This window comes from Mastomys coucha, unplaced genomic scaffold (assembly GCF_008632895.1).
Source record: "Mastomys coucha isolate ucsf_1 unplaced genomic scaffold, UCSF_Mcou_1 pScaffold13, whole genome shotgun sequence".
In the NCBI taxonomy this organism is placed as follows: domain Eukaryota; kingdom Metazoa; phylum Chordata; class Mammalia; order Rodentia; family Muridae; genus Mastomys; species Mastomys coucha.
In genome coordinates, this window is record NW_022196895.1 from 60960027 (window position 1) to 60972926 (window position 12900).

Consider the following 12900-nt stretch of genomic DNA (forward strand, 5'->3'; position numbering starts at 1 on the left):
AAACTTGAATCATTTAGAGCATTTGGGTTAGCAGAATCAGAGAATCTGAGTGGACTGGCACTGTTAACATAGACAGTCTACATTAGGTACACATTTCAGTATATGTCTTGCTAGAAGATGCCTGCTTCTCAAGTTAAAGACTGTGTCCAAGGGCTGGTCCTCGGGAAACTTGAAATTTAATCTAGAGTTTTCTCCAGTCTCTACCTTCGAGTGACCACCAAATTTTCTAGGATCTCAGTGTTTAGTTCTGAGGTGATTGTTTATTTTATCTGTCATGATTTAGGTGAATGATTGTTGTTTTAGATCCACTAGAAGAAACATTGTTTTACCCATGTGGTAGAAATGGGACTGTGGGGCTGGTGAGATGGCTCAGCGGTAAGAGCACTGATTGCTCTTCTGAAGGTCATGAGTTCAAATCCCAGCAACCACATGGTGGCTCACAACCACCCGTAATGAGATCTGATGCCCTCTTCTGGTACGTCTGAAGACAGCTACAGTGTACTTATAATAAATACATAATAAATAAATCTCTTAAAAAATATTTATTTAAAAAAAAAAGAAATGGGACTGTGAATGGGCTGTGAACTTAAGTTTTCTTGGTAGGTTTTTATTTGTAGAAACACACTTCCTATGCCACATAATAATCTCTGTGAAAATCTGTCAGGGTCTGAAAGTGATGGCAACTTTAGCTGTTGGAAAGATCATCTTTAAAGTTAGAACACTGGCTCCTTTGTTTCTGTATTGCTTAACTTGGGCTCTGTTTGACAAGAATGTTTATTAAAATCTGGTGATTAGTTTATGGATGAAAATATGAGCTGGGGCGTTAGCTGGTGTTTGCATCTTCATCCCATGTTGTTTTTGTTTGCTTGTTTGTTTCTAATGAAAAAATAAAAGTATAGCACCATTGAACGTGAGCTCTTTCCCTTGCAGCGACCCGTACGTGAAGCTGTCGTTGTATGTAGCCGATGAGAACAGAGAACTTGCTCTAGTTCAAACCAAGACAATTAAAAAGGTAGGCCGGCCAACTTTTATGAAATTCATATAAGTCATAATTTAACATTTTGTACTTTTGCTTTGTTGCAGTTTGTGTTGGAAGGATAAGATAGTAATATTTTTTTAAGCCTTAAGTATTATATCTGAAAATCATCCATATTCCAAAAACTTTTTCATGTTTTATTTGAGTTATCTGTATAGAGTTCCCCCCACCCCCTTATAATACATATAACCAAACAAAAAAATTGTTCTGGTTAACTCAGTATTTTTTTTTTTTCTAAAAACATGCAAGCTGTGATTTAAAGTTTATTTAATGAACTGGATTGTGGAATTAGCAGGCAAAAGAGAAATGGTTTGATTTGAAATAACTGTTACAGAAGGAAGCAAAATGCTTAGTTTTGTGAAAATAACTCGGGATATATTAATAATAAAATTATAGGTCCATATATGTGTGTGTGTGTGTGTGTGTGTGTGTGTGCATGTGGGGGGGGGGCAGAGGTAAAAACCAGGTGACTTCCTTAGCCATTCTTTCCCTAATTTTGAGACAGGATCTGCTGCTAAACGCAGAACTCTAAATGCTGGCTTGGGTAGATGAGCAGCTTAGCAAGCCCTGGATCTGTCTCTGCATCCCTGCATGGATGACAGGGGCTGTGCATTGCTCCGCCCACTGTTTACATGGGTGCTGGCACAGCAAACATTCTACTGACTGAGCCATCTCAGCCCTATAAAAATAATATCTAAATCCACTCACCCCTGTGCTTTTGTTTACCTCTATAAAATACAGAGATATTTCTTGCGGGTGGAGACGGCTTTGAAAAAGCTGCATGTTTTCTACCTAGACTACTATATTTGTGTTAGGGTTATTTGTGAGTTACTATTATCCCCCAACACACACACACACACACACACACGCACACACGCACACACGCTCATGCACACACACACACACACTACATACTGTTTCTCTGAGACTGTTAGATAGTCTCACCACTTTGCAAACATGTATCCTGACTCCACGATTGCTTTAAACATTTTGCATCCTTCCTGCTGCTATGGAGACACGTCAGATCTCTGGCACAGTGGGTCATTTAGTACAGGAAACAGTAATGCAGTGTCCTTCACCTGACATTGAGACTAGCAGTAAAATCTGTTTGCAAACAGAAGCCAACGTACAGATCAGTGGGAGGCCGCCTATGAGGACGGAGGCCATTGTTCCCAGTGTTAGGCGCTGGCATTTGTTCTGTTCCCAGTGAAGCTGGGGCACCTAGTTGGAACCACAGTCAGGGGGCCTAGTCCCCTGCTGGACTAGAGCCAAGGACACATGCCAATGACGAGGGTATTGCAATGCCTTTCATTGGGAGTGGAAGCTCTGTTTCTCCCTCCGTTCGCCAGCTGGAGGGAGTGTCTCCATTCCTGCAGCCAGCCTCCTGGTTAGTATTTGCTGTGCTGTGTTGTACCGTGTTGTGCTGTTCTGTGCCGTGCTTTCAGGAGAGCTAAGGCTTCCTCTACCTGGGTCCCAGCTCCGTTGGCAATGTGGTCACCTTTTGTCCCTTGGCTGCCTGCCTGGCAACATCTCCTACTTCATCCCATGTACCTGTCTTCCAGGTCGGGAGGGGAACATTCACACACACACACACACACACACACACACACACACACACACAATGCTAATTCCATCTCATTTCCATTCATGCCCCAAAGTGTGGTCATTAAGGGACGGCTTTTTTGAGGCGTTGGGGTGTGGGGAAAGTGGGATCTTGCTGTTTTTTTTAAACCAATCCAATTGATCTGATCTTTGTCAGTATTGTTTTGCATATGTGGTATTCTGTGCTTGTTTATTTGTTTTCTTTTTTTCTTGTTTCTTTTTTTTTTCTTTCCTCTGCTAAAAGGCAAACATGTTGAATAAATGTTTTTTTGTTTTCAGAATTTTACAGGTCATTTTTACAGGTTGTATTTCTCTGACTTGTATGCCTATACAAATGTGTGTGCGTGTGTGTGTGTGTGTGTTTGTGTGTGTGTGTGTGTGTGTGTGTGTGTGTTCCCTCATAAAAAGTGCTTTATATTAGTTTGGAAAGACATTTTGTTCAGGCTGAGCTTCAAAATATCATTGCTGTGTTCTTCTAAGATGTGAATTTAAATAGATTGATAAAATATGAATCATATATGGAGAAGATCAAAGAATATTTTAAATGATTTTTTTCAAGAAAAAGAAAAACATACAGTTCCCTTTGGTTATAACCTCCCCCCCTTTGTCTGTGTGTGTGTGTGTGTGTGTGTGTGTGTGTGTATGTATGTGTATGTGTATGTGTGTGTATATATGGTATGTTAAAATCTCATCAGTATTGTTCTTTATAAAATATTCTTCAAATGTCAACACTGATGTAAGTAATGAGTGTTTTCAGCCATTCCAAGTTCAGCACACCCTTGCAGCAAGTAAAGAGGAGTCAGCAAAGTTGACTTCCTTCTTAACAGAGTAAATCATTTTAAATGTCATTTTCTGAAGGGAATTTTTATTTTCATGGCTCTCAGTAAGTCCCAGCATTTTTCCTCTGGGTGAGCTTGTTCATGAAATTTATGGTTTCATACTCATGAATCCTCAGTTTCATAAATACCATCCCTCCCTGTGCAGTTTGGGTCTCAAGTAATTGACTAAATGCTGCTTTTATTGGCGTTTTGAAAATCATTTTTCTGAAGAAAATGTTTGTGCAAATGTGAAGAGTTGTAATTGTATTAGTAACTGCCAGTTCCAACACAGCTGAGATCACAAAATAATCTCTCTTCCAGACGCTGAACCCGAAGTGGAATGAAGAGTTTTATTTTAGAGTAAGTTTTTCTTCTCTTTTGTAATGATTGTTATTGGCCTCTGGATTGATATTGACATATCCAAAAGGACTCCTGGAAAGAAAACTAGTTAGCATTTTAAGTAAGAGATTTCTCTTAAGACCAAGAATGTTTAGGCAGGTTGTCTCTGAGTGTGTCCCAATTTTTGAAACTCTGTGGAGGTTTTATCCACAGCTATATAGGAGAAATAAAAAAAAAAAAAGGTTGTCAAAATAACATACATGTTATTCTTTCCGACTCAAACTTTTCAAGTAAGATCGCCTTACGTCTGGTTAATTTCAGTTGTGGGTTTGTTTCGTTTTGCAACCTTTGAAAGATGGAATTTGAAGAAAAAGGAAAGAAGCAAATGCAACTTATAGCAATAGTTGAATTTCTGTGTGATCCAGATTATGAATTGCTCATCCACAGTAGGAAGGCGATTGAAAGGAGGGAGGCATTACACATTGCCGGTCATGAGGCCAAGGGTGGTTCAGTGGTAGAGTACTACTAACCTACCACTCCAGAGACCCTGGGTTTGATCCTCAGCGCTGCCTCCCCACAAAAGACAGAAAAATTTACCAGTTATGTTCCAGTTAGAAGGGAAAGGTTTCTAATTTAGAGATCTAATGCATACAATTACTTTTAATATCACCGAATCACCCACCGAATAGGAGATCATTTCCTTGGCCTCCGGCACTCCCTGTTAAGAACAGCTGGATACAGAAGAGGATTCTCTGAATCAGTGGAGACTGGTGCTTAGGGGTGTTTGCTAGCAGATATTAGGACGCATTAAGGCCTCGACCATTTAATTGGAAGAAAAGGCCTTTCCCATTTCAAAATGAAAGCTCGAGTTGTCTATACACTGTGATGTTAAACACCTCCAAACTGCTCCAGCCTATGCCTTCTAGAGCTGTTAGGCCCTGTGCACAAGATCCTGGCTTCTCCCTCTCTGCCATGCTAGGATATTTTGCACTGTGAATTTGGATGACTTACCCAGCATCTGTTTTCTATTATGTTCAGAGCTGAAATATGGCTCTGAGGCTCTAACACTTGGTAGATCCCATGCCCAGTCTCTACCAGATATATTTTAGATAACTCTGTGAAAGGCTGAAAAGCTGTCACTGGCTTTTAATTGACTCTCAGATACAGCAAGCAGCCGTCTCATGAAACTCCAGATTGTTTGTACCCTTCCTATTTGGACCACACTATGAATTTTAGTAGCTATAAAACTGTTTGAATGAGTTGTACCTGTGGGTATAATTATTTTATTCCTTCCATAATTTCGTATTGAATGTCTATTATGTGCCCGTTCCTACTATAGATTATTTATTGATGTATTCCTGATGAGTGTAGGGCCCTTTGCAGAGTTGATGAACAGGCAACCATCCCATCTGCTTGTTCTGTTGCTAAGCAGACGCAGACCCAGGGCCAAGAGCTCAAGTTGAGCACGTGGGCTCGCCGTGCTACAATCAAATATAATGCCATTCCGTGTTCCATTGGGAAGGAGCCCAAACCTAGCATTAGACCCAAGTCCCACGTCTGTTGTGACCCCTCGCAGCCTCTGAGAACACCAAACATTCACATTCTCCTGGATCCCCTTTCCGCAAAGAAAGAGAGGTCCTTTCAATGTAGTCTTTCTTTTCTTCCCTGATTGACAGGCAGGGATATAAACATCAGTACCTGGTGCCCCATCCGGGGGAGGTTGGTAACTAGTCAGTAGCACTTGAGTCTACTGGATGAAACATGGGGTTTTTTTGGGTGAGTTTGGGGAAAGAGAGAGAAGCAAACACCAGCAGTGTCAGGGGTGTGATTTTACCCTGATCCAGGGTTAGTTCTGATTGCTCAGTATACTGGCTTGTGGGTTCCAGGGCAAATTGCTTCACACCCCTGATTTCTGTTGTGAAAATGAATTGGTAGTTACACACTGTTCAGCTGTTGGGAGAATTAAACGAGGCCATATAGTGTTAGTGCTTCCGGAAATTATAGTTGTAGGCAGCTAAGTCGTTGAGCATAGGACCTTGACCTACAGATATGAGGGTCAATCTGAAGAAGACATGAAGAGTCCTTTTAGACTGTTGAGAGTCATTCTTCAAGAGACCATGATAAAGGTATTGTCATTTTCTGGTATGCCTGGATATTCGGGGTAGAATAATGGCAGATAAGCAGGCCAGCTCCTGATACACTGTAGAGTCGAGCATGCGAGGCGTCATTCTTAATTATTCCTGTCTCTTATTTCAACCTTGGAATTATACCTGTTGGTTTTTGAATTATAGTTTCTGTTCCTCTTAGGTAAATCCGTCTAATCACAGGCTCCTATTTGAAGTATTTGACGAGAACAGATTGGTAAGTCTTCGGTTTTGAGTTTTATTTCTTAAAAACTGGATTTTCCCAAATCGTGCCTTTCAGATCCTCTGGGTCACCCATGGTGCACATGCCTCAAGAAGGCTGCTTTTGTTCCACTGTTAAAGTTCTCAGTTCCAGCAAATCTTTGTGTGTTGCTAGGTCAGAAAATTGATTTGGGTGTGTGTGTATTTTTTTATAGTTAATATTAATAAAAGTCACCTATGATGGCCTCCCCCCAAATGCCTTACTATGCCTTCTTTGGGGAATATGGATGGGAGTGTGTATCTGTAAACAAGGCCATCAGTCTTGTAAACCAGCCTCGTGGTCATTTCAAAATGTTCCTCAGACATATAATACCACAGCAAATTCACCAACAAGTCTATGGTGATTGTTTCTGGGGAAACAAAAATCTAATTACCAGTTAGTTTATGATTAAAGCAAGGCTCCTCAGTGGGTGAAATCAAACAGGGGTACTTTCTCAAGAAAAATCCTTGAACAAAAAAAGGAATTTGAAAGGCCTAGCATAAGGGCTGGGTGGTGTGGCTCAGTGGTAGAGGACTTGCCTGCCATGTGCGAAGTCCCATTCCCAATACCATAAAAACAACATATACCCATAAAAGAAGGAAAATCCACCAAAATAAGAACTCTTGAAGAGAGCTGATATAACTAGCATTTTATAATAGACTGTGTGTGTGTGTGTGTGTGTGTGTGTGTGTGTGTGTGTGCACATTGTGTGACAGAATGGTCAGTGCATATGTGGTAATCAGGACAGCTCTGTGGAGTGAGTTCTCTCCTTCCACTTTTACATGAGTTCCAGGGACACAGGTGACTGACTGGGTTTGCATGACAAGCGCCTCTATCTGAGGAGACATTTGGCTGGCCCAGTATTTTGGTTTCCTAAGTAACTTGAATGTTTACAGCAAATTCTCATGAGCCAAGTGTCCCAGCTGTGGAAATGAACATGATCAGATTATATGTCAGTCGTTCAAGCACTCTCAGAAGTGGGAATACAATTCCGTGCACCCGATCGATTACACTCCTATTTACTGCCCTGCCTAAAAGCAATGTGGATTGGTGAACTCATCTTTTTGTGGAATTCAATAGAAAACTCGGCAAACTGTGAAATAGCTTGAGGTTGACACAGGATGCATCACTAAGAGTATCCTAGAGACAAAGTTATGCACTCCCTGTTATTAGGGAGGCAGGAACTCTGGTTCCAAGGGTGCCAGCAAGGGGACACACAGGGTCCAGCACCTTGTCTTGTTAGTGTCAGCCTGACTGTCTACCCTTTACAAAGGATTTGGGGGTGGATGTAATCTGATATGCTTGTCTTTCATCTTGCAAATAGGGGCGGTGGTAGTGCATGCCTTTAATCCCAGCACTTGGGAGACAGAGGCAGGCGGATTTCTGAGTTTGAGGCCAGCCTGGTCTATAGAGTGAGTTCCAGGACAGCCGGAGCTACACAAAGAAACCCTGTCTTTGGGGGAAAAAAAAAAGATACAGAATCATCTTGAGAATAGAACACTCACTAACGGATTGAACCTCGAGTCCCAACATCTTTCCTGTTATAAATATGGGATCGTGGTGTCTCTGTTGAAATGAAATGTGTCTTGGGAGAATAATCGTTAGGGTGAGAACTAACTCTCCTATGAGTTGCACAATGTGGTTCCTGGCCTCTCTCATATGCCCATCCAGCATGGGCCAGCAGCATTCATTGAAATAATGTAAGCAGTAAGTCTCTGCAGGACCTGGGCCTCCACACACTGGTACTTGCCTTCCGAGTTGTGGCGGAAAGTCATTTTTTAAATGAAACAGTGGTCAAACTTGAAGAGAAAGTACCTCTTTAAATTCTTCTGCTAGAGAAATTTACTGTTTAAAAAGTGTCAGATTTCCCATTGTGTGTGATGTAAAATAATGATTGCAGTTGAGTGACCTTGCCATGGGTAAGAAACTATGTTTCCAAACCAAAAGGGGGCTGTGAATACAGAGCGATTTAAAAACTTCCTGAGTTGTGTTTCATGTGCTCATTGCCCCAGGCTGTCTGTCTGCTGTGTAGTTACCTTCCATAGGTTGTCAATGGTAGTGGCGGTAGCTTTTTTTTCTTTGTTGTCTGTTAATCCAGTGAAGACAATACGTGACTGGAGTCTACTTATAAGTTCTGGCACTGAACAGACCAGAGTCTAGGTTTCACAGAGGTTATTTTTTGCCATTCAAAACTCTGAGCTTTTAGAAAACAAGTTTGGGTGTGTGTAAACACTGGATTAATCCGACACACCCTCTGCTTCAGAGCTGTTGACAGAAACATGCTTTGTAGATTTTAAAGTAAGTTTTTGTCACTCTTTGCAGTCTGGTATTTTTCCTCTTCTGATTTTTTAAAGTTCTGCCTAAATAAATCTCTTTGTTAAGAAACTGATGTTTCTGGGGTATAGGAAAGAGTATCTTCAATATGCAGAGAATATTTCCAGGTTATGAATCTGATGACAATTTTTGGGGGGCATTTCATTCACTTTTAGTTCTCAGGTCTTTTCTGGTGTGTTGCAAACAGAAAGATTCTAGGTTTGTGGCCCAACTGTGGTTGGTATTCTTTATGAGTTCTGCCTGTAAAAGAGCTCCGGGCATATTCTTCTGTACGATGTTTGAGTTAAATTACTACAAAACCCACATACACACTGCCCGTCATCTCGGTCTCTGTCTCTCTGTCTCTCTCTCTGTCTCTCTCTTTCCCTTACCCCCATCCCCCGTGTTTGTGTGAGTGTGTGTGTGTGTGTGTGTGTGTGTATGTGTGTGTTGGGGTGTGTGTGTGTGTGTGTGTTGGGGGGTGTGTGTGTCTGTGTGTGCCTGTATGTGTCATTCAAGAGAGATTGTTTTCCCCTGCTGGGTTCTTTTCTCTGTTAACTGCTGTGTCTGGCAGTCATATTATATGTGACATACACACCCCTCTTTAAATGAAGAATGTTTCTAGCAAGTATCGGAAGCTGGACCAGGCCCACAGCTGGCTGTGCAGTAGTGTGCCCCCTGAGCCTCCAGTTGGCTATTTTGTTACTTGTAGATCATGGTCTAATAATTTCCCATTAAAGGGACACTAATTCCGAGGGGTGTGTAATCGTATTTATAGTACATTTTATTACTTTGCATTCCCTCGTGGTAGTGTGGTGATATCATAACAGAAACATAACATTTGATGCTTGAGAGCGTTCACCCTCGGAGCCGAGCTGTATTTCACTCGTCCTCCTCCGAGGCGAACGACATACCATCAGGTTCTTGGTCTTGATGCAGTGTCTCTGGCATCCACTACAAAGAGACCTGTTGCTCTTGGTAGTCTGGAAAGCAGTGCCCTGTGAGTGTGATAGGTCAGATTTACAGCATGGTTTCCAGTGTGTTTGCTGCTTTAATCAGCTGCCCCAGCTCCCTGCTGGGCCGCCCCTTTCTGACAGAACTGCAGCAGCTGGGAAGGTGCTGTTTCAGGCTCTTGCTGTTCAGAGGGGGGTGGGGGGGAACAGCAAGAGAGGGGAAACTTCACTAAGTCCAGAAGCTGGCACTGGAGGGGGAGCGGGCGGTCATGTGTCTCTGGCCATCCTACCCTCTGTCACAGAGTAGATGAGAGCTTTTTGCTCTTATCCAATCATGCCTGGAATGCTGCTTGCCACTTGGGCTATTTCTGCTATCTGTCGCTCTTGGTGCCGCAGTGCTAACGGTTTGGCAGATGGGACACTTTTTCTTGGAGTTGGTGTCTTTGGGTTTTGACTTCTGGCAGTGCTGGGTGTGTTGTTGTCGCTCGCCCTCTCCCTCCCGGCCCCCCTGGTCACCATGGCCCATCGGCTTCGGTTTCATTTTGGCTCTGGCCGCAGCAATACGGCCCCCGAGTCTGAGATTCTAGACCAGGAGAGAGAAGAAGACTTTTTCATGGCATTCCAGACGCTGCCACGGAGAAGCAGCCCGCACCCCTTCACCCAGAACGCAGGGGAGGACGGCGGCCTGCAGGAGGGCGTGGGTGCTCTCAAGCGCAGCTCATCCATGTTCATCCCACAGCTCCTAGCCGGAGTGGACACCAGGCCCACCCGCAGCTCCTCCGTGCAGATCTCCCTGCAGCGAAAGGCCGCAGATGGTGCCACGGACAGCTGCGGGCCACCGGAGGGACCTGAGGACAGGCCCCCAAGCGCCCAGGCTGACCTCGGAGACCAGGCCGCAGCCACAAGGGTCTCGGCTCAGATCAGCTCTTCGGAGCCCTCTCCAGTGGATACTCCTGGAAGCTCCCCTCCCAGGGCAGCCTGGGACCCGGGGACCCTGGTCAATGGAACTTGTGACCACCGTGGTCAGTGTCCCCACCTAGCCGAGGGTACGGAGGAGGCCACTCCAGGCCTGCGCATCCAACACAGAGCCTCAAGCGCAGATGTGCGCCAGGTGCGGCTGCTGCCTTTCGGCCCGGATGGCCAGGCCGAACCCAGGCGCTGGTCCCTTCAGCATGTTCCAGATGCTTCTGGGAGCTCTGGGAAGCGTTGCTTTGTCTTTCAACTGCAGCAACCCCAGCAAGGCACTCTGGGGCTGGGTGGTGACTTCAACTTTGGCTTCACCGGCACTAAGGGGGACAGGTTGGTGAGATATCCACGCATTCGGCTGGAGAGGAGCACGTCATACCCCACCCAGCCCCGAGCAGGCCGGGTGAGCCCCACCCAAGACCGAGGAACCCCAGAAGCATCACCTCGAGCCAGCAGGATGGTCCCCGAGATCCGCAGGACAAATTCAGAGAGGACCCCACAGAGTCCGGGGTGCATGTTCAAGATCAGGCAGGATCAAAATGTGGGGCAGCAGCATTTCCGAATTCTTGTGACTCGGGGACCTGAAGAAGCCCCCCAAAGCCAAGAGGAGATTCCCAAGAGCCCTGGACACCCTGGAGCTGGTGCTCCGGTAAGTCCGCAGGTGCACGTATGTTTGAGTGGCTCAGAAGGGACCAGGCCAACCAGAAAAGCTTGGTTATTTTGCAGTCCAAGCCTCTGCTGAGGGAATATCCTTCCCTGTTGGAGTCAATGGATCCCAGTTTTTTGGTAGCAGTCAATGAAGCTAGTTAGCCTTTCAGGGAGAAAAAAAAAATCTTTTTTATAGGCCCTGGATGTCATAAAACTCTGTCTGTTTTGGAATATAAAGCTTAATACACACCCTTTTTAGATTTCCTTCTGGATGAAAGAACTTTAAAATATGTTTCTTAAAATTTGTCTGCTATAAAATAAGTTAGCGCCTAAATGTGCTGGTGTAGGAAGTGCGTTTGAAACCTTGCTTGCAAACACAGTTCTGACAACTGTCAGAGAAAGTTCAAAGGCTGTTGGGAAGGCTAGGCATTTGAGCCTCTTCATCAAGTCTGTACTTGGTTCTTCTTAAAGACATCATTAGTTCTCTCGTTATAAAATTTATTGTTGTTGGTTTTTGTGCCATTTGGTAATTCTGATTAAGAGTGTGCCACTTCAGGGACAGTAGGAGATGTGTTCTGGGAGCAGATTTGCTGTGGACAAGGCACTACGCGAAAGTTGTAGTGGGGACACATCACACAGCAGTGTAACTTAGCTCAGCCCATTTGAGTGTCAAAGCCAAGGATGCCGACACAGGATGGTCCCCTCTCTCCAGCTGTGGAAACAGTCTTTGGAGGGCATTCTGGCTTCCCTGCATGGGGGGTTTGCTGGCTCCTTTCTGTGAGATGGAGTACAGGACACAGCTGCGGACTGCCCAGCCGAGATAACTTGCAGCCCATGTGGTTTCAGTCAGTCAGGCTGTCTTGTGCTAGCCTTCACTCCTTGAGTGTTCTCTCTAAGAACAGCCTCCAGTTTTTAAATGGTCTCCCTCCCCAGAACTTCTTGTTATTGACGGTTTCAGGGTATGTTCATGAGATGCCTGTGGACCTTTGTGTTCGGATTTCAGATCTATTTCTGATTTGTCTTTTTAAGATAGTCGGATGAGCTGGTATCCTAGAATACCGTGGCCCCTTATTGATTTGTGTTTGGAGTGTTTCTTGGTCATTCAGGTAAACTTTATCATTCCCTGTCATTGAATTTTCACCTGTGTTTAGGAATAAACAGCCAGGCAGTGGTGGCGCACGCCTTTAATCCCAGCTCTTGGGAGACAGAGGCAGGTGGATTTCTGAGTTCAAGGCCAGCCTGGTCTACAGAGTGAGTTCTAGGATAGCCAGGTTCCCTGTATAGCCAGGGCTATACCGAGAAACAAAAACAAAAAACAAAAAAACAAAACAAACAAAAAAAGAGGAAATCACTGTAGAAGCAGTTTCGGGCTTTATCAGAACAAAGTATCAGGCTTTATCCCACGTTGAGCCAGGAACAGCCCCCAGTCAGGAGTGCCTTTCCTCAGGTTGACCTGACTGCTGAAAATGGAAGTCCTTGTGGGGTTTAGGTTTGGGGGACAGAGGCAGTTAATTGACCAAACTCTCAGTCTAGAGTATCCAATGAAATTTTTTTTAAAAAAAAAATAGTAGGTCCTAAAATTACATAGATTTTAAGAATGTAACTTGTGCCAGGCAGTGGTGGTACATGCCTTTAATCCCAGAGAAACTCTGTCTCAAAAAACCAAAAAAAAAATAAAATAAAATAAAAAAAGAAAGAAATGTAACTTGTAAAGACTATGTAAATCATTGGTTCTCAACCTGTGGGTCTTGACCCCTTTGCGGAAGGAGTCACGTATCAGTTATTTACACTATGGTTCATAACAGTAGCAAAATTACAGTTACAAAGTAGCAATGAAAAT

The 12900-nt window shown here is 44.0% G+C and overlaps 1 protein-coding gene across 10 annotated transcripts in view; it reads left to right on the plus strand.

The window, feature by feature from the left end:
• Nedd4l (NEDD4 like E3 ubiquitin protein ligase) overlaps window positions 1–12900 on the plus strand; it is a 341716-nt gene that overhangs the window by 197607 nt on the left and 131209 nt on the right. For 7 of the 10 annotated variants that reach the window (XM_031365878.1, XM_031365882.1, XM_031365880.1 and 4 more), the window contains 3 exons: window positions 931–1012; window positions 3778–3816; window positions 6103–6156. In XM_031365878.1, the coding sequence (XP_031221738.1) occupies window positions 931–1012; window positions 3778–3816; window positions 6103–6156 (175 nt within the window). Of the gene's footprint in view, window positions 1–930; window positions 1013–3777; window positions 3817–6102; window positions 6157–10498; window positions 11062–12900 lie in introns of those variants that run through there. The other 3 variants (XM_031365877.1, XM_031365876.1, XM_031365875.1) reach the window with 3 other exon arrangements.